The sequence below is a fragment of the Catharus ustulatus genome, chromosome 21, assembly GCF_009819885.2.
Source record: "Catharus ustulatus isolate bCatUst1 chromosome 21, bCatUst1.pri.v2, whole genome shotgun sequence".
Taxonomy (NCBI): domain Eukaryota; kingdom Metazoa; phylum Chordata; class Aves; order Passeriformes; family Turdidae; genus Catharus; species Catharus ustulatus.
The window spans coordinates 10,328,093-10,348,568 of NC_046241.1; the positions used below are offsets into that span (position 1 = coordinate 10,328,093).

The 20,476-nt window shown below is 49.4% G+C and overlaps 1 protein-coding gene across 3 annotated transcripts in view; it reads right to left on the minus strand.

Moving 5' to 3' along the window:
* Positions 1-1,669: 1,669 nt before the first annotated feature.
* Positions 1,670-20,476, minus strand: part of NR6A1 (nuclear receptor subfamily 6 group A member 1) — a 73,571-nt gene continuing 54,764 nt past the window's right edge. For 2 of the 3 annotated variants that reach the window (XM_033077525.1, XM_033077528.2), the window contains 8 exons: positions 19,642-19,872; positions 16,359-16,414; positions 14,864-15,021; positions 13,787-14,014; positions 13,260-13,514; positions 9,856-9,977; positions 8,307-8,459; positions 1,670-7,353 (listed from right to left, as the gene is read on the minus strand). In XM_033077525.1, coding sequence (XP_032933416.1) covers positions 7,265-7,353; positions 8,307-8,459; positions 9,856-9,977; positions 13,260-13,514; positions 13,787-14,014; positions 14,864-15,021; positions 16,359-16,414; positions 19,642-19,872 — 1,292 coding nt within the window. In that variant the 3' untranslated portion in view covers positions 1,670-7,264. The remainder of the gene's footprint in view (positions 7,354-8,306; positions 8,460-9,855; positions 9,978-13,259; positions 13,515-13,786; positions 14,015-14,863; positions 15,022-16,358; positions 16,415-19,641; positions 19,873-20,476) is intronic. The other variant, XM_033077527.2, reaches the window with a different exon arrangement.

Genomic DNA, 20,476 nt, shown 5'->3' on the forward strand with positions numbered 1-20,476 from the left:
GTTCTGCATAATTGGGACTTGGATGCAGCCTCTCTTTATGTTTCCTCTTGGCAGTTGCCAACAACATGAAGCACTCCTGGGTCAAAATGACAGCCTTTTGTTTACTATTCCTGCTTATGTACCTCATTTTCTTCAAGGATAAGAGCTCTTTATAGGAATCTTTATTGTGATGAGGTTAGCAGAGAGAAAGATTTCTCTCCAGCTTTCTCTCTCTCTTTCACAGTTGATTAGCAGGGTCGGCCCACGGGGACAGCAATGTGGAGCACAGACCCAGCATTTGCCTCAGGGTCCTCCCAGCCATGAGTCACCTTCTCCAGCACAGCCCCAACCTGCTGGGCCCCTAGCACCCAGCCTGTGGCACTGCTCCCCTCCTACCCATCACGGGCTGCAGGAAGGGGATCCACCACCCCAATAAAGGTACTGAAAAACCCAGCTGACTCCAGAAGCTTGGACAGGAGCTTATCCAGAGCACACACCTCCTCTCCATGCTCTTACCAGCCCACCCATGGTGACCCATCCTTCATCTGACCTATGCAGCAGTGATCAACCCCATCAGAAGCGTCCTCACGTGGCAAACTGAGATGTGAGAGATTTGTGATGGACCAGACAATGGAGACCCACCAGTCTGCTGCACTCAGAACTCTGGTTTTCAGGTGTGAATTCCAAATGGACAGTGAGTGGGGAAGGGATGAGGAGAGATGTGGGAGTAGTTGGTGACAAGATGGGGAGAGCTCACGGAATAGACATGGGCAGGGTGGATGTCAATGGAGAACCTTCCCCAACCCAGGAAGATCAGATCTTTCACACTGCTGGACTGATTGTGTTGCTGCAGGGAGGTGACCCTGCTGACCCCACAGCCCTGTCCCAGCCAGTGCCCAAGGGGTGACAAACTCCTGGGAACAGCCACTCCTGTCAAGAGGAAAGCAGCTTACCCTTGAAAGTTACTTTGCGAAGGTCAAGAGTGGGACTGTGACAGAGCAGCCTGACAAACACATCTCCCTAAGTCCTTGGGCCCGATAATGTATGTCCCATGCAATGTTGACACTAGTGATCCACCAAAGATCAGGTTAACAAGTTTGACGTTAGTGACAGCGTGATTTGTTCCGCGCTGGCTCTGAATTCATAGAGCCGCTGGCCTTCGGTGATAAACTATTGCGCCGCGCACACGAGGCTGTGGCACTTGTCACCCGCCGCAGCACCGAGATGAAAAGGAAGCAGAGCTCTAATCAAAATACAGTGGTCAGTAGGGGTTGAGTTGAAAATTAAAAGGTGCTGGTACTTTTCCCACTCCAGCCTGGTTTTCCAGGCTGCCTTGTCCCCTCCGCGCAGCTCCAGCTTCGTTTGAAGGTGAGGACAAACCCGTCACCCCACGTGCACAGAGCATCCTCTGCCACCTCCCAGGGAGCCCCACCAGTGCTCATCTTCAGGGCCTCCCCACAGGGAATAAATCCCGTGTGGCACAGTGCCCTTATCCCAGTTCCCAGCCACAGCAGCAGCCCCAAGGCCTTCCCCACAGCCACAGGGGCAGGGCAGGGCAGGGCAGGGCAGGGCAGGGCCACAGCCAGCACCCAGAGCAGTGCTGGGCTCCCCCATCCTGATGGTGCTCCCCACCTTGAGAGAGAGCCGCCACCAAAAGGGGAAGGCACAAACAGCCAGGAGACACCAGCGGTGCAGAACATTTCACATTTATTAGTTCATACAGCTAAACACTCACTAAACATGCATTCAACACTTATTGGTCACATTTCCACAGGTAGTCAAGTCCCAGAGCAGAGCAGGGGCAGGGGCAGGCCGGGCTGGCAGGGAGCTGCCAGCAGAAACATTCATTTGGTCGTGGCGCGGTGAGGGGACAGCTCCCGGTGCCCGTGGCCCTGCGGGTGACACGGGGCCAGGCACACCCTCCTGCCCCAGCCCTGGCTCTGAGTGTGCCAATGTTCACTGTGTGCCATGCCGAGGCAACATCCTGCTTCCCTGATTTACACAAGGGATTGTGAGAAAAATGAACAGAGAAACCATCACCGGGAACATCACCAAGAAGGAGCCAACAACTGGGACTGAGCCTCTTGGAAACGTCCCTCAAACCAGCAAGGGGCTGACACAAACCTGACCCAGGGTGGGCACACGAGGAGCTGTGAGGTCCTGTGAGATCCCAGGTTACAAATGCAGCCTCTGCACCTGGACTGAGCTGGAATTAGGCCTGATGGGCACCGACAAAACCCAAACTGCCATGAGCCACATCCTCCCCAGGGAGGGACAGAGGAGCTCAGCCTCAGCACGGGACACACAGCAGTGACAGGAGCAAAGCCCCAGCCCAGGGAAGGGAAACAACTCCAGCAATCACAGCCCCTGTTCCTCGCTGGCAACAGACACTGGCAGTGTTTAGTTTTTCACACAATCCCTTTGAGATGATAAACAGGATGTCACACGAGGTAGTTTAGTTATGGAAATTGAGTCAATAATGTTATCAACTATTACAAGACATTTTATAAATTGAAAGAAAACAATGAATCACAAAAGGCTTTGTTAAGGTTGATCGTCATCTGGTCTCAATTTCTGTTTCTTTTTGCCCTTGGGGGCATTTCTTCCACTGAACCATGTTGCTTCTTTCACAGACTTGTCAGAGGGCAGCTCACAGGAGCTATTTTAAATTATTTTTTTTTCCAAGGGAAAGACACTGCCTGGATTGGTCTTCCCAGTTTTTTGCGAGGCTGATTTAAACTCAGGTTTGCAGATCCTGGCTGAGGGTGGTGGCAGGGGGTTTCAGCCCTTCAAACTTTTGCTGCCCCAGTGTTGGCCGTGTCTATGGCTGGACAGGGCTGTTTGGACACTCATAGCAGCTGTAACCCAACCAGAGTCACACAGCAGTGCCCTTCTCAAACTGTCTGACTGTGCCTACAACCACAGTGAGAAAGTTGTACTGATGAAAATCAAGAATTCATAAGGAACAGAGTACAGAGCGCTGCGACTGGCTGCCAGGGACACAGTGAGAAATTCCTGTTCCCCTTTTCCATGAACAGTCAGACCAAAGGCAGAGGGATGAGGTAATAGGGGCAGAAATTGAGCCCACAGACAGAGCTGGTCCCCAGCTGCTGGGTGGTGCAAGGGCACAGCCTCGTACAGCCCCGTGCACCTTTGGGATGCTCTGCACACAGGCAGGCAAACTCCCACAGCCAAACCCAAAGCTTTTCCCCCAAAATCCCTGTATGCATGGGGCTTTGGTCAGCTCACTGTGGGTCCTCCAGGCAAATCAGGAAAGAAGCAACCGTTGCAACATCAAAACCAGGGTTTCTCTGGGTCACATTTTAAATACTTATCCCTGAGCTTCTGTGCATTGAAACAACGCACCGTGAACCCAGAGAAACACCACAGCTTGATACTGATAGCTATGCACTCCCCTCCATTTACACATCATCTACAACTTAAAAATTAGTTTCATACTTTAACTAGTTCCCCAAGTTTCCCCCTTTCTCCTGCCTTTCACGTGGCAGGGATGATTGCCGCTTATTATCCTGAGAAATAACAACATTTTCACAGACACCGAGCTTCATAGCTTCAAATCAAAACCAAGAAGGAAGAAAGAATGAATGGGAAATAGCACATTCACAGGAGAATCTTTTTTTTTTCTTTTTTTTCCTTTTAAAAAATGCAGTAAAGATAAAAGAAATTCAAGTGGGTTTTTTTGTTTTTTTTAAAGTTGGTTTGAAGGACAAGACTTAAACTCCTTTACTTGAAGTGGTTGTGGGTCTGTGCAGAAGCCTGAGGAGCAAGGACAGATCCTGCTGGCACAGGGAGGGATGGCAGCAGAGGCACTTGAGCCTTTGCATGGGTGGGGACAGAGCCACCAAGGCCCCCACCAGCAAGGGAGAGCCCTGCTAGCACCCCTGGGACCCCTCACTCTCATGGGCTCCCTCAAAGCAACTCCCCAGCACTGGTAAAATGGGTGGTACAAGGGTGGCAGCTCCCCTGTGCAGGTGCCCTGCAGCTGGCAATGCCACTGACCACTGGTCACTGACCACTGGCCATGATCCCCCTTTGGCCTGCGTGTGATGGGAGATGGCAAAAGGTTTAACAATTAAATCTCTGGATTTAAGAATTACAGAATTATCCAGAAGCTCCCTTAGGGCAGTGTGGGGAGTGCCAGGTCCAGCTGCTCATCCCCTGCCCATGGTGACAACAGGGACTGGCAACTGACTCACACTGAGGGGTCAAGGCTCAGCCCTCTTGGCAGGAGCCTGAGCTGAAGGGGAAGAAAACTCACTTCCCAAAGGTTTTGTTGAGGCCTCAGGGTCTGGCATTGTCCTGGGACCGAGCCCTGTGAGCGGGGACCCCTTCCAGCCTCCCCCGAGCACGTGAGCCTGAGCACCTCAAATTTATGTCCCAAATCTCTGTTCAGATTAAAAGTAACTCTTCAGCTTTCCATCTGCACAGACACTCTGAAGGAGAAGAGGGGGTCAGCCAGCCAATCTATCTTTCAAATCGGGGATAAAAATTGACTTGTCATGGCAGAAAATTCTACCAAAGACTATTATTGTTGATAGATTTCTCTATGACAGAAGGTCAAATAAGCAAGAGCAGATAGATACCAAAGATAATGAACTTCCCCCTAGTAGCATTAAGCACAAATAAAATATGAGTCCCTGTAAACTGAATGTTACGTGAAGAATGGAACAAAAATTCCAACCTTTCCAGAGTGTCCTTCAAACCAAATTCACAAATACATCTACCTAACGTCTCTATGTCTCTAGCTACATTCCTACCTTCTCATAATACCTGAGTTTGCAATGCAACACATTCACATTACCCTGTTTAAAAAATACAAGTCATTAGAGGACTTGGTGCAGAAGATATCAGGAATGACTGTCCAGTGATTCCGTCTGGTCTGTTTGCTGCTTCCTTACCTGTCAGTTCAGGAAGGATTTTCCACTCCCTATGGCAAATGTGTATTTGGGAACGGATACTGCTGCCAATCAACCTTTGTAAAATTTGCTTTCTACAACAGAAAGTGGAACATTCATGTCTGTTTGTCATCACAACAGAATTTAGGTTTTTGGTTGTTGTTGGTACAGCATTAGTTTTGGGAGGCTATTTTTGAAAAGCACAGATTACCCAATAGATTATTTTTGTTGGATAGCTGGCAACAAGATGACTGCTTTTATGTACACTAATTAAAACACTTATTCATCAACAGATTATAATAATTCAGTAACTGTAGAATAAAATTACTCCTAGCAATTTTAACAATTCCTTGAGTGTATAAAACAGCAATCCAGAAATAACCCGTAATAAAAAGATCAAGCTATTTGGAAATTAAACTTAAAAGCTGAGAAATACATTCTAACTTACAAACAGATACACTAAAATCTTCCCCTGAACACGTGAGGTATGGGCTGTATGCAGAAGGCTTTCCTGAGAATACACACGTGTCTCACAGTACTGGCAGAAATAAATGAGATTTATGGAACCACCTCTGGGTGCGAGGCTCCACCGAGCTGAGCTGCTGCTGTGCCCAGCAGCTGTTACCCGTAACATCCTGCTTAAATAATGAAAAATGAACAGCTATGGACTCTGAGAAGAGGGAAACCGTTGAGCTGGGAGATGCCCAGGTGGGATGCCCGCGGTGTGACCGCAGCCACCAGCAGGACACAGCCCCAGGGGACACCCCCTGGGCCACGGAGGGAGGGAAGGACGACTTTGGTGAATGGGATTTCTCTCCTGCTCACATCACATTCATGCACAGCAGCTGCTGCCACGCAGCTGTCACCAAAGGTGGTGACTCGTCCCTCCTACCCTGAAGGAACAAAAGTTGTTTCCACAAGTATTTTTAAATTAGCATTCAAACACTTATCACCTTGCTAAGTGAATGCCAGGTTTACATCTAAGGAGGAAGGGAAGGAAATACAGCCAAGGCTGTCTAGGAGGAGTCTTTGAATATTAATTCCTAATGGAGGAGATGAGATCAAGAGCATCTCATCCAACCTCCCCATCATGAGCAGGAAACCATCAGGTCATTCATGAGAATGCCCAAGTTTAGCTAAACACCAGCACTCAGCAATCACTCAACCAGCTCATCAGCTGTCATTAAACCAGTTCTCCATCTGGAATTGAGGAGAGCCTGTGAGATGGAACATCCAAGCCTTGCAACACCTAGAACACAGCAGGTAACCAAGTACAGCAGTAATGTCTTTTCTCCTGGGATTCCACAAGGAACAAGGCAGTCCTGGCAGGATGTAACTATGGAACACCCACTCCCTGAGTCCAGCAGAGAAAGCCACACCAGAGGACACTGGAGTCCCTCACCCCACTACACAGGCCCCATTTAACACAGGATATATTAACTGCTTCCAAAACAGGGATTGCTGCAATGCAGAAGCCTCTGGAGTCAGGTACCATGTTGGAGGAACACATTAACAGGGGCAACTCTGCCTCTTCTCTAAGTAGGTTTTTCCTGCTTTTGTAAACCTAAAATGGATTTTAAGGAAGTGATGATAAAGTCCTTGCTGTTCTCTAGCAACAGCAGCACCTTTGTGTAATGCCAGGAGCCTGTTATGAACTGCAGGAACACCATTTCAGAGGAACTGGCAGGTGCTGTGGCAGCAGTAAGAGGGCAGCTGGCCAGGAGGGGCTGGGGCAGACCCCACCTGCAGCTCCCAGACAGGACAGGGCCAGGGAGCCCCTCAGAGCACTGCCATCCCACTGGAAACCTGCATCTGGAAACTGCCAGGGGAAAAGAAACAACTGCCTAGACAGACTTCTCCTTCTCCACTCCCTGCCTTTTTAAAATTAAAGAAAAAGCTTGGCACTTCTCTAGCACCCACTTCTCCAAAGTCGTCCCTTTGGGATATAACAGCTCTGTCAACATTTGCCCTCTATGGCAAATGTTTTGGATGCAAATCATGGAAAGAGCAGTGCGTGAACAGCATCTTCTCCTTGAGGTAGTCTTAGTCATCTCAGTCCCCAGCCCCAAATACAAAAGAACTAACCCTAACAAACACTGTAACATTAAACATCTTCACATTCTGTAAACCGCTGGAGAATGCATCTGCTGCATTCTTACAGAACCATGTGCATCGTGTTGAAGATCATACATTCAACTCTGTCGTGAAATAAATATATAGGAAAAAGAGTAAAAAAACAAACAAACAAAAAAAACAAACAAAAAAAGATTCTTGCTACAAGGGCAGGGAGGCCCCTGCCCTGTCTCCTGCCTGGTTTGCCCCTCTCCCGGCCCGAGGCTCAGCTAAGGCACCGGCCGGGCCAGCCGCGCTCACTCCTTGCTCACACTCGTCTTGCAGGAATGTAGAACGGCCTTAAACAGGAGAGGCAGCTGCTCCAGAGGGACATTCACCATTTTTCCTGGTAAGAAAGAGACCAGAATTAGCAGCCACTCCTGAATCAGATTTCAGAGACACCTAAGCCAGCAGCACTGGAGACGGTTTCACCTTGAACCTCTCACAGAAACAGTTAATCATCCTGCAGCTACATTAGACATTTGATATGCATTTGGACACAATATGATTTATCATTTAAAGAACAGAAAGCAAAATAAATGGGCAAAGTCAGACCAAAATGGTTTCTTCACAATGGACAAGTATTTATAGAAAGTGGGAAAGGCTAAATCCCATCTCACCTCAAACCCCCTTGTTGATGTCTGTGAGTAAATTACGAGAGCTACTCTGAGATTATTATCTACTTCATTATGACGGAGTAGGATGAAGTATACAGAGCCTTGACACAGGGAGGCAAGCATCTCCCTTTGCCATAACATTCAGGAACATTCAGTTTTAGTAACACCAGACCTTGGAGATCTAATTAGCAACACAACCGCAGTTGAGTGTTCACCTGCGGATTTCCGAGGTCCAGACAAGCAAATCTGGGGGTTACACTGGTCTGCCTGAACTCTGCTGATCACTTTCTGCTCAGTTCAGGGATCTCCCTAATTCTGATGAGATAACTACTCAAACAAGGATTATACCCTTGAGACAAAATGCTCCCCAGCTGGGAGTGAAAGAATAAGGGGAGACTGAACAATATACTTAAAGGGTGTCAGGTTGGAGCAAGGCATCTCTTCCCAGAGTGGGACTAACTCTGTGCCTCCAGCATCACCAGCACACCTTGGCAAGACCCTCAGACTGGATGAGCTCAGGGCAATAGGATGGGCTGAGAGATGGGCAGAAGCTCTGATAGGAAATGGCCCCACACAAACTTCCTCAACCAACCTCCACAAGAATTCCACTGCAGTAAATTAATTATCTTTTAGAAGGAAATTTCCTTGCTTGCTCCCAGCAGGAGCAGTGCTCAGGAGTTACCTGCAATATACCGAATCTCTGGCAAACACATCATTAAGTCCGGGAAGCGGTTTGGCTGGTGGGGGTATTTGTACTCGGTGAAGTCCTGGCACACGTACCAGTACCGCTTGTTCAGCTGCTCCAGCTGCGAGGCGTTGGTCAGACCCCTGATATCTGGGAGGGAATACAATTAGAGCAATGAGAACATGACAAAAGCATCTCAGAAGAGCAGCAGCCTCACATTTACTGCCACTTCTTGATGACAGACTGATCGCTGTCACTCTGACCTGGGTCCCTGCTTTGGGGACTGGTTTCCAGCACCCAGTTAGACCAATACCAAAATTCCCATCTCCCCTCCAGCTGTGCCTGAATCATGGATGTGTCTGGATCCAGGACGTCCCTCCACAAAATGCTGAGAAGAGAACAGCTAATGTCCTACACTGCTCATCTGCAGCTCATTGAATGCTCTTGGAGAGAACAGCACCAGCAACCTGAAATCCCTGCCTGGCACAACACAGCCAGGTGTCAGGGTGTGGTCCTCACAGCAGATCAGTGCAACACCTCCTCAGACAGGTTTTAGCTGTATCATCTTGGCTGAGGACAGCTCTGGGCTCTGTAATTCAAGATACCACCACATTTCTCCCCATCTGCTTATGAATTATGTCACAAGAGCTTTATAAACTCGTCAAGTTCTTATTTTTAAATTTAGCTTTGCCAATGTCAGGCAGCACACACAAAGGAATAACAGACAGGCAGGAAGTCCCAGTGGCAGCGTGGCCAGCAGCATCAGCACTGGCAGCTCCTGGGGAGGATCCAGGAGCGAGGAAGCTGCGGAGCCTCGGAGCAGGCTCGGTGCTGGGAGACCACCTGACGGAAGAGGCATTGATCTACTGCCCAAAAGCTGACTTTTAAAAATAAGTCTCAGGTATTTCACATAAAAAATTGCAAACTTCAACTAAAAATAAAAGAAGACAGGAAGTTAATGAAAATACATTTTGGAAAACAATGGAGACAGCTCGAGAAGTGCATTATCCAGCGTCAGGAAACTGCCCAGGGAAGCAAACCGGAACCTCAGCCCGGCACAGATTGAAGAGTCAGCATTATCTCCCTCTGGAAATGAGCGGGGGAGGAGGGAGCCCGCAGCACATTTTTACAGACTGCAACTATCTTTCACAAAAGACTTTGGGGACATTTATTTCCAAAATTACAGCTGAGCACTATTCACCGAGCATTTGTCTCTGCGTGGATTTTGAAATGCCCAGGGTCTTGAAGGAGCCTGAACTGCCAGCTTTAATATGCTGCTTAATCAACAGGAGGATACAGCCCTTTCCTGAATTCATAGCCTGCATGTAAATACTCTATTCATGATTACCTTTCACTGTGAAGAGTCAGATTTAGGTGCAGAACCTAAAAAGCAGGAACCCAGCTAAGAGACCTAAGGATACCTCCTGAAGGTAAACATTTTAATGAGTCTCAAAACCTCCAAAAAGAGAGTAACTAGTCTTACAAATTCACCCTTTGGAGCATAAAAATGAGCACCTGGGGCTGTGGCTCCTCTCTGCTGCCTCACCTTGGTTCAGGAAGTTGATGGCTTTCATGCACGCGTACTCCTCGTTGCTGACCTTCAGCTGGTTGAATTTGCGAAAGAGGTAGATCAACCGCTCCATCACCTCCATCCCCTCTTCACTGAACCTGCAGCACAGAGATCACACATCAGCACACACAGCACACGGACTGCACAGCGAGGGCATGGAGCTTGTTAAAGCAGCTTCAGAGATTTCAACACCTTGCAAGAGAATTTGGGAAAAAATGTCATCAAAACTGCCTGAAGTCTGCTGGCACTAAAAATAAGGGGAAGATGTCTCAGTTACAAATGTAGAATCACAGAACCATGGAATGGTTTGGGTGGAAATTACCTCAAAGCTCATCCAGTCCTATCCCCCTGCCAAGCCAGGGACACCTTCCACTAGACCATGTTACTCAGAGCCCCATCCTGCCTGGCCCAGGGATGGGGAGTCCACAATCTACAGATATTTGTAGGGAAAAAGCCTCTCCTGGTGATTCAGTTCATCACCAGCCTGTTCTGACAGAGGAGAAGGTTTCACAGAGCCAGGAATCTGCAGCAAAGCCAGTGACAGAGACAGGCAGCACAGGGCACACCCCAAAACCTCCTGGAAAATGGCCTGATGGAGATTCTGTGGGTGCAGAATGAAGTCCTCCTGCTAAAGAGGGTGCCACACTTCCTCAGGAGCAATACCCCACATGTGCACCATGGTAAAGCCATGGGGAAGGAGCAGGCTGGAGCAGAGCAGGAGGGTGTGGAGGGCTGTAGGTGTCTGCAGGCACCTCCAGACCATCCCACGCCTGCCCAGGGCCAGAACAGCCTCTTGGGAACACATCTCACAGCAACAGCCCTGGCTTGAAAGCAGCCACATATTGCAGAAGCGCTCAGAAGTGGGACAGAAGTGTTTCGGGAAGCTTCAGCGTGCTCTGGCATTGTGCAGCACAAAGAATAAGAGCACAGCCAGCGAGCCATCTCTGAATAGAACAGAAATAGAACCTTTTTCACTGAATAATACCTTATTTTGGCATGTGTGTTTGTTTACTTCAAAGTTATTTGTAAAATGCATAGTGGGGTTTGACCTCTGCGAAGTGAAAACAAGCTGTCTGAACTGCGGGTCAGTTCTTCAAGAAAGTAATATTGTAAGTGATGAAAGCCTTGTCGGCTAATCTAAAGTTGTACAAGTTTTCTTGCTCTCCAGTTGACATTAAAAATCTTGCAGGTGCAAGATTGCAAAGCTCAAGAAGTTAATGAGCACAAAGACCACTCAGTCATCTATTGGGTTTAATTGTTTTTAGAGCATGCACATTTTTACCAGCCACTCATCACTTCATAAATCCAGGAGAGCTCTTCTCTCATTCCTGCAGTTGAACTGTCTTACTTTTCTGCACATACTTTCCTCCCCCTTTCAAACAAAGCTGTTCTGTTTTTCACAGCCCTATTTCTTCTCGAGGACTAACTCCTCCACACACTTTTCCTCGCAGTTTACACCAGGCAAGTTTCTGGCTGGGAGTTGTCAGGATCAGCTGGGGAGGAGGGGGAAGGGAGGCACTATCAGGAGTGCTGGGGGAGGTCAGGAGTCTATTCATTTCATATTCATCTTCAGAAAAACAGCACAATAAAAGAAAACATTTGATCTAGCAGGCAAACAGAACATTTAGCCAGTTGTCAGAAGCAATTAAAACAAAGGGGCTGGGGAGTTGTTCTATGCCTTTGTTTGTCACCTATGCTTTAGCACACTGCTCTTGTCATTTTTTAAGAGCAGAAATTAACCCTGAAGTGCCAGACCATCCCTGCTCAGTGAGATTTCTCCAACCAGGTGTGATCTCTAATGAAGTTCCCTTTGCAGTCATTCCTGATCAATGCCAGAAGAGCAGGGGGCTCTTTGAGAACACCCCTCCAAAAGGGCCCCTCTCAAATCCAAAGGGACCAGCTTTTCCACGAGTGCTTTGGACAGGGAGACTGATACCCACGGGCTATCCCACTGCTGCTGGAGACAGCCAAGGCATGGCTGAAGGACCATGGAGACCAGTGGGAGGGAGCCAGGCAGCTCCAGACCCCTCATCTGTGCAGGTTCCTGCTAAATGGCTTCTTGGGGGTGTACTCTCCCAGGTTACTAATGACAATTAATGACACTTGAAAAGGTAAATCACAAGGAGAGACTGCAGAAGCATTCCTCTCCCAAGAACACCAATTTTCATCATATGCACAGATCTCCTCTGAAGGACCTTCAAGGCAACCAGCTCTGAATTGCTGGTTTCTGCAGGGCGAGGATTCCTCCTTTGTCTCGCATCTTACCTCCTGCTTGTATTTATCACAAACTCAAAATGAAACAAACACTTCTCTTGTGAGGCTCTGACCAGGACAGCAGGAACAAAAGGACAGCTGAATGCAAGAGCAAGTGTCATTGTGGTTTTCTATGACCCTCGGTGCCCCTCGCAGGAGCTGCACCAGATGCGCGATGAATGGCTGCGCAGAGCAGCGCTGCACAGGAACCTGTCCCAGGAAATGGGACACCTGGGGCCAGCTCCCTGCTCCCTGCTCAGCCAGCCAGTGCCTCTGCCTGCCACAGCAGATGCACAAAAGAGCCCCCAAGAACCACGAGACACTGCAATGGCCGAGGAGCACAGCAGTGTTTAAATCCCTGCTCATCAGACATCCCCTGGTGGCACTGACGGCATCGTGAGCCCAGCAAGGGCAGAGAGCAAAGGGCAGGTGTTTAAGGGAGGACGGGCAGCAGTTTCTCTAAATCCTACCTGTTCTGCCATAGTATGGTGAGATTGGGACTCTACAGCCAAAGCAAGAATCTGCCTGGCACCAAGACTACAAAATAAAATATCCAAACCAAAAAACAACACCCTGACCAAAATGATAAATGAAAGGCAAGTTCCTCAGAGCATCAGATAGTCTGTACTTGGAAAAAACAAGAGCTAAGTTGCAACATCTTTAAATTTATCTAATCAAAACAATGAAATAGCAATTAATAATGAACACTTTGATAGTACAGACAACCAGCTATGAGAACAACCTTTCCACTGGCCCAAAGGGTTTTTAAATAACACTTTCTTTCCTGTGTGTCAGGGTTACCCAAAGTGTTGGTTAGCTTTACCCTTCTCATATAAAGGTGGCTTTGCAGGGCTCTGTTTGAGGACAACAGCATTGCTCCATGGAATTCAAACAACCCCACACATCACTGAGCCCTTCTCTGCAGAAGGAAGTTGTGATCCAGCACTGATTAACTATGATGTGCTTTCTAAGACTGGAACAAGTCTTCCTTAAAAAATACAAAAGGAAAACAGGCACGGGTAAAGTGCCCTGTCCCAGGAGGTGGTCAGAGGACACCTGTCTGTTGGGCTCCCATAGCTCCTCATCTCCAGATCTCACTGCCTCACCCTGGGCTCAGCCCATCTCACCTGTGCAGCTCGTCGTCAGAGGGAGAGTACTTGGAGGTGACATCTGCAAGGTCACCAAAGATCTGCTTGCTGTAAACAGTCAGCGAGGAGAGCAGGATCAGCTCCTGCCACGTGGAGCTGAGCAGGCAGGTATAGTCCTTGATGGAGAGCTCACAGAAGAACGGCAGCTTCTTGATCCAAGCAATCTGCCTGAAAAGCAACTCATCCGCCAGACGACACAGCAACGCAAACAGCTCTGCCTGAGTCACTTTATACCTGCAGGCACAGTTCATACAAAGGCAGAAAAAACATTTAAAAGCGTTGAATGACATCATCTGATGAAGCACTTGGAAACAAGGCAAACACCCAGGGAATGTGCCAGTGCCCAGGGTGTCACCAGGGGGCTGAGGGGAGTCCCCACAGCCCCTGGGGTCACCCCCTGCCCAGCGCCCCACCCAGCCCACACCCCCAGCCCCAGCAGGGCGGGATGGGCTCTGCTTTGCTGCTCGCCCTTTGGGCACTCAGGGGACATCCCCGCGGACACGCACCCGTCCTCGATGAGCATGGGGGTGCCGAGGGGCTCCAGGTCCTCGGCACACAGCAGCTGGCTGATGAGGCTGTGCGACTGCGGCTCCAGGCTGCGCGGCTGCGGCGCCAGCAGCGCCGAGTGCGCCGAGTAGCTAAAAAGGTGCGGCAGGTACTGGTAGTGCGTGGACACCGGCGTGCCCAGGTACTGATCCCTGAGTGCAGCGAACCCGTTCAGCTCCACTGACCTACTGGAAAAGGAAAAGCTCTTCAATACGTCCCCAAAACTCTGCCCGGCTTGTTGCGCTGTCACATCCAGCTGTATTAAATGTGAATAAAAATAGGGAAAGCAAACAGAATGGAAATGTGTTTGTGTTTAGACCCATCCTGGAAAGAAAGGTGTGCACTGCCACACCTCCAGCATGGCTGGGCACTGGTGCCATCCATGTGAGGAGATCTGGGAGCTGCTGCTGAGCTGCCATTCAGGGAGCAAAGCAGAAACACAAAACCACCTGTGCCCAGCCTTTCCACGCCAGCTTCCTGACAGGGCCACAGTTTAGGACTGCACATTAAGTACTCACACAGCCAGTGAGCACAAACAAGGCCAAGCTTAAGCTGCAGCTGAAAGCAGATGGGATCAGCTCTGAGATTCTTGCTGTGTTTGCAATCAAGGGCTGCATCAGGAGGTTTGCACTCACACTAGCCAAATTTAGTATAACACCAATTACTAACATAAATGGTTTTATTTTCAAAATCTGAGCACAGTGCAGAGAAAGAGCTCATGCAGAATGAGCAGAGGGAGGTGGTCAAGTTCTTAAGATCTGCAGAAAACACAATCAATATAAACTGAGGTATATTTTAAATATAATTTAAACTTAAGGTTGTCTTCCTTTGCTCATGAACCTCTCACTTCCCAGTTCAATTCTTTTCTATCCAGGGCCTGTTTGTCTTAGAACACAATCAGAGAGGTAAGAGCCTGCTGCATGACCAGTTTACACAAAGATGCACTCACATGTTTTCCCTACACTGACCCCAAGTATCACCAGGGAAAGAAATCCAAGATTCCTGTAACACCAAATTCTTCCAGGGGTCATTCCCACCTTGAAGATGGAGTAGAAACAGGTGAAGGCTGGTTGCTCTCAGAAACTCCATTTCCAGGGGAACTGTGGTCACTGTCTCCGTTGTTGCTCCATGACATGTTTGCCTCTCCCTCAAATTCTTGCCCAGACATAATTCTCTCAATCTCTTCCTCTGATATCTGTCAAAGACAGGATGCAATGGTTAATTTGGCTGGGAACAGAAAGGCAGAGTTTCTGTTTGCAAACACCTTGTTCAGTCACATCCAACAGGGCTGACCCTCCTGCCCCCCTGCAGGTACCACATCCTTCCTCTGCATTTAACAACACACATGAAAAATTCTATTTACAGGTAATCGTGGTGACCTCCAGCTCCAGCAGTATCATTCAAGTGAGGGTAGCACAGCAGACAGGAACTGACACATGAAAAGATGATGTCAGATGGACAGGGCAACGAGCTGTAAATCAGCCACCATCACACCATGAAAAACCTGGGAGTAATTGAGGCCAGTGCATTGGGAACATCACTCAGGACTGAGAGGGAAAGGCAAACAGGAGGTGGGGCAGGTTCTGGTTTGATAAAGCAATCAAGAGAGGCAAGGTGACACATATAAAATCAGTCAGGAAAACATTTACAGGGAGACAGAGCTCCCTATTTTCCTCCAGATAAAAATCAGATGGCACCTGAAGTAGCAATTGAACATCTAACACTTAAGTTCTAGAGAGTAACATATACAAAGCTAAAATGAACTAAAAAAAAAATTTAAATTGAGTTCACTGTAATATAAAGTTTCAAGAAAGTGCTGGGCATGCTCCTGGAGGAATGTTCCACCACTAACGGGGAAAATGCAACAAAAAATTTAGAGGCTGCCTTTTTTCTTTTTTTAATTCTGGGTATGTCATTTAATGTGAACAGCAGGAAACAGGTTTGTGTGGTTCCAGGCAGGTTTGTGTGGTGCTTGCTTGGCTCCTCATGCTTTGGGCTGGCTGAGTGCTCCTTCCCAGGCACTCAGACCCACAGAAACTGCTCTCAGTGTTATTTCTATTTTGCTAAAATAAACAGTAAACTTTTAAAAGACCCCTTTTCCAGAAGCAAGCTGGAAATGGCCATCATTCCTCAGGCGTGTGGCACAAGCTGCTGTGCTGAATTACCTCGTGCTTTACAAGGCATCTCTGCACAAGCTGTGCCATCAATCAGACAGACATTTACTGGTGCCCTGCTTGCCACAGCTGAAGGGATTGCAGCAGGCACATTGAGATTTACTGGGAGCCATGGAGGGACAGACGTCCTTGTGTGGCTCACAAAGGACAGGGTGCTGCTGGTTGTGTGTCCCACCCTGGGACAGCAGCACCCAGCTCTACTCACCAACCCACAGCCCACGGTGCATTTCTGACAGTCAGAGCCCTGCCACACAGCAGGAGGCTCAGCCAGGGGTGAGGGAGGCTCAGCCAAGCCAGCCCCAGCCCAGCCAAGCCAGGAGACCAAAGGGAACGAGGAGGGACAGCCACACGCGCTCACCTGGACAGGTCCGATGCTTTTGTTTCTGCCTCCTGGCATGCCATCCTCCCTGATTGCTGCAAGACACAACCAAGCCTCAGTGAGGAACACACAGCATGGCTCTCAGCCCAAAGGGCACAGACACATCAATGCGGCTACAAGCACTACTCGAGGATTTTAGTTTCTTCAGGTGCTCCTTGAGTGACAGGTGATGATGAAATAGCAATCCTTCATCACAATTAATTCCAGCATAATTTGAGAAGTGGCACACAGTAAGGGACCCTGTCTGACCCCCTGGAAATAACCCAGTGAATGCCCAGGACTGCTGGAAAATGAAATGTGGAGGCCAGCACGTCCAACTCCACTGCCCACAGCCCTGGGAAGCACCAGAGTCCCCCCAGAGACACCACCAGTGCTGCCTGCAGCACAGACACAGAGCACTGCACTGGTGACTGCAGACCCTGCTGCCACTTCAGGGTGACACAGTGTCACTTCACATCTCCTACAGCCACCATAAACAGTGGGGAGATGTTTGGCCCTGCTGGTTGCTTGTCTAAAACTCAAGTTACCACACTGAGCTGCACAGCTGCACTTCAGAGGGGCAGCCCCATCCCTCAGCTGCATTTTTAAATCTCTTTAAACAATGTCCAGGGAACTCCAGCAAAGTCCAGCTAAGGGGATTAACCTGGAGCAGCTTCTCAGCCTTCCTCTCCCCTGTGGCTGTGTCAGTGCAGCCCTGCTGCTCCTGTGCCTCCCCACGTTTATCAGGGCTCCATCTCTTTCCCAGCACGACCTGGCCAGACTTGGCAGGAGCTGTCCCCAGCTGCACAGTGACCTTGTGCAGCACAGCCTCACCCTGCCTGGCACCCGGGGCTGCACCAGCCCACAAAGCAGCACAAAGTGACACAAAATTCAGCCAAAAAAGTTCTGTCCCAGAAAAGCTGCTGCTTGGTTTGAGACATCCTCAGCTCAAATCCTCCTCCAGCCTTAAGGCTGCTCCTCCAGCTCAGGGAGAGGCAGAGAAGAGACCATGGGACCTGAGTGTGGCTTCCCAAACCTCAAACACCCACCTGGGCAATGCACAGCACTGACTGCTTATTTCACATGGAAGCTCTTTAAAAAAAATATTAGTTTATCACTAAAAAAAATATATATATGTAAAAAAAGCTGTCATAGTTAGCTGACACCTTTAGGTATTTGACTTGCTGTAACTACAGGAATTCTGGGGGAATTTTTCTCATTTTCCAAGATATTTTACCATTAACTGTGCTTTAGAAGTTTCCCTTCAGCTCATTTCATTACGAGCCCTGGGCATAAATTGTCTTGGTCTTTTGATTTCAAAGCATAATTTCATCAGACAATAGTTTACATCTGCAACAAAATGTAGGAATGTTTTTGCTGGTGGTCCATCAAAAAGGCCTTAAGAGACCCAAATACAGATGGAATCTCTGGAATATCATCCTGGCTCTGGGCTGGTTTTCCTACCAACGCTAAGCTCTGCATCTTATCTGAATTTAAAAATTATTGAAGGGATTTTCCAACCCAACAATGCCGTAACTCGGACACCAGGGCAGGAAGAGAAAGTTCCAGAACCCAACACCTCCCTGGCCTGGGCAGAGACACCGGTGGTGAGCGAAATTCACGTGGGTGTTTGGAGAAGGAAGAAAAAGGGAAGGAGAAAATGAAAAGAGGAAAAGGATCAGGGAAGGCGGGTGAGCGGCCGCCAGGTGGAGCTGTGGCCCCGCAGGAGAGGGACCCGAGCAGCCCCCAGACCCCAAAATACAGCCCTGACCCTGGGCAAAGGGGCTCTGAGCCCCCCACTGCACACATCTGACCCCAGGGAAGGGACCTGAGCAGCCCCCAGACCCCAAAATACACCCCTGACCCTGGGCAAAGGGGCTCTGAGCCACCCACTGCACACACCTGACCCCAGGGGAGAGACCTGAACAGCCCCCAGACCCCAAAATCCACCCCTGACCCTGGGCAAAGGGGCTCTGAGCCACCCACAGCACACATCTGACCCCCAGGAGAGGGACCTGAACAGCCCCCAGACCCCAAAATACCCCCCTGACCCTGGGCAAAGGGACTCTGAGCCACCCACTGCACACATCTGACCCCCAGGAGAGGGACCTGAACAGCCCCCAGACCCCAAAATACACCCCTGACCCTGGGCAAAGGGGCTCTGAGCCCCCCACAGCACACATCTGACCCCCAGGGGAGGGACCCCAGCAGCCCCCAGACCCCAAAATACAGCCCTGACCCTGGGCAAAGGGGCTCTGAGCCCCCCACAGCACACACCTGACCCCCAGGGAGGGACCCCAGCAGCCCCCAGACCCCAAAATACAGCCCTGACCCTGGGCAAAGGGGCTCTGAGCCACCTACAGCACACATCTGACCCCCAGGGAAGGGACTTGAGCAGCCCCCAGACCCCAGCACACCCCTGACCCCCCCAGGGCTGATCCCAGCTCTCCCATCTTGGCCCTGATGCATTTTCTAACGAAGATCCCGGTGGATTTGCAGTGAATTTATGGAAGTTTCAGTGCCTCTGACAGGCGGCTTTCGCATGAGTGATGGCCCAGAGGCCACCAACAGCCACATGTAAAACCGTGTGGTGACACTGGGGTTTGGCAAACTGCCTCATGGCCAGGGGAGCACAGCCAGATCCCACTTGTGCCACCAAACCCAGGAATCCCTGCTTTCAACGGGTAGCAGCAATTCCAGAGGTTAAAAACACAAAAGACTGGAGTGAGGAGTGGAGATGTGACACTGAAATCAACCACAGCCCATTCTTTATCACTAATTTCTGAGTTACTTCACACTGTCAATCCTAAAGATGGTACCACAGCACTCCATCACCTCTGCACTTGTGGTATGGATAAAGGGGGGCTGTTCCTTACCCAGACCACAACTTTTCAGTGAAGACTCTCCCACCTCACCTGTGGGCAGGAGTTGCTGGTCTAAGCACCCATGACAACAAACAGGAATTTTGGAATTTTCTTGTGATTCTAAAAGCCTGTTCAAATGGTTTAATTTTTGCCTCATTAGTAACTGACTGAAGCATGAAAACAGTGACCACTTTCCTCAGTATGTATACAAATATTCCCAAAATATTTATACGTGCTTTCAACTCTTACAGATTGTTCCTCCACACGGGAAGGAAGTATCTCAGAAATCAGCATTCGTGCATCATTTTCAACCTGTGCACCGTTTTTTTTCTGGGAATCTGAAGGCAGAACCGCAGCCCAGGCTGGCAGGGGAGGGAGGGCAGCCCCAGAAGCAGCAGGGTCCCCTCTGTGCCCGTTACCTTTGCGGTTCATGCCCATCTGCAGGCACTTGAGCAGCCGGCAGTACTGGCAGCGGTTGCGCTGCTTGCGGGACATGACGCAGTTCTTGTCGCGGCTGCAGCGGTACACGCGCTTGTTGCAGATGCTCCTCTTGAAGAAGCCCTTGCAGCCCTCGCAGGAGATGATGCCATAGTGCAGCCCCGTGGCCCTGTCCCCGCAGATCAGGCAGGTTCGCTGATCCACCCGCTCATCTGCAAGGCAAGAGGAAGGAAAGGCTGTGAGCGGGACCTGGGCTCTGCTGGGTCTGGGGGGCTGAGGGGGTCACTGCCATCCCACAGCTCCCTCCTTCCCTTCCCCACTGCCAGGCAGGACCCTTGGGATCCCAGCAGCCCCCTCTGACCTTCCTGAGGTTCTTAGCAGAGAGGAATGAACTCTGGAAAAAACTCCATTTTTTTCAATGGGGAAAAAAGGGTTCTAAAATGTCCCACCTCAGCTGCAGGGTGTGCAAATACAGAAACCTGGCAGACCCCAGTGACACTGAAATCCTGTCACATCTCACACACTCCAGGGGCACCTCCAGGCTTCCAAAGCCTCACTGCACCAAGAGAACATCACTACAGAAACCATGGAACAGTCAAGCCACAGTGATGTGATTTTACTGATCCTTTTCCAAAATCTTTGGAAGGCCTTTGGATGGGTACAAATGTAAATTGCAGGGCTCTCCACAACAGGAGCTGCCACATTAAATTCAGTATTTTAAGACCCTAACACTGCCTGAGAGAGAGAGCAGAGATGATGCTCAGCTTGGTGAGATCTCCAGACAGGGATGTTAAACAGAAAGGAAAAAGTAAATGA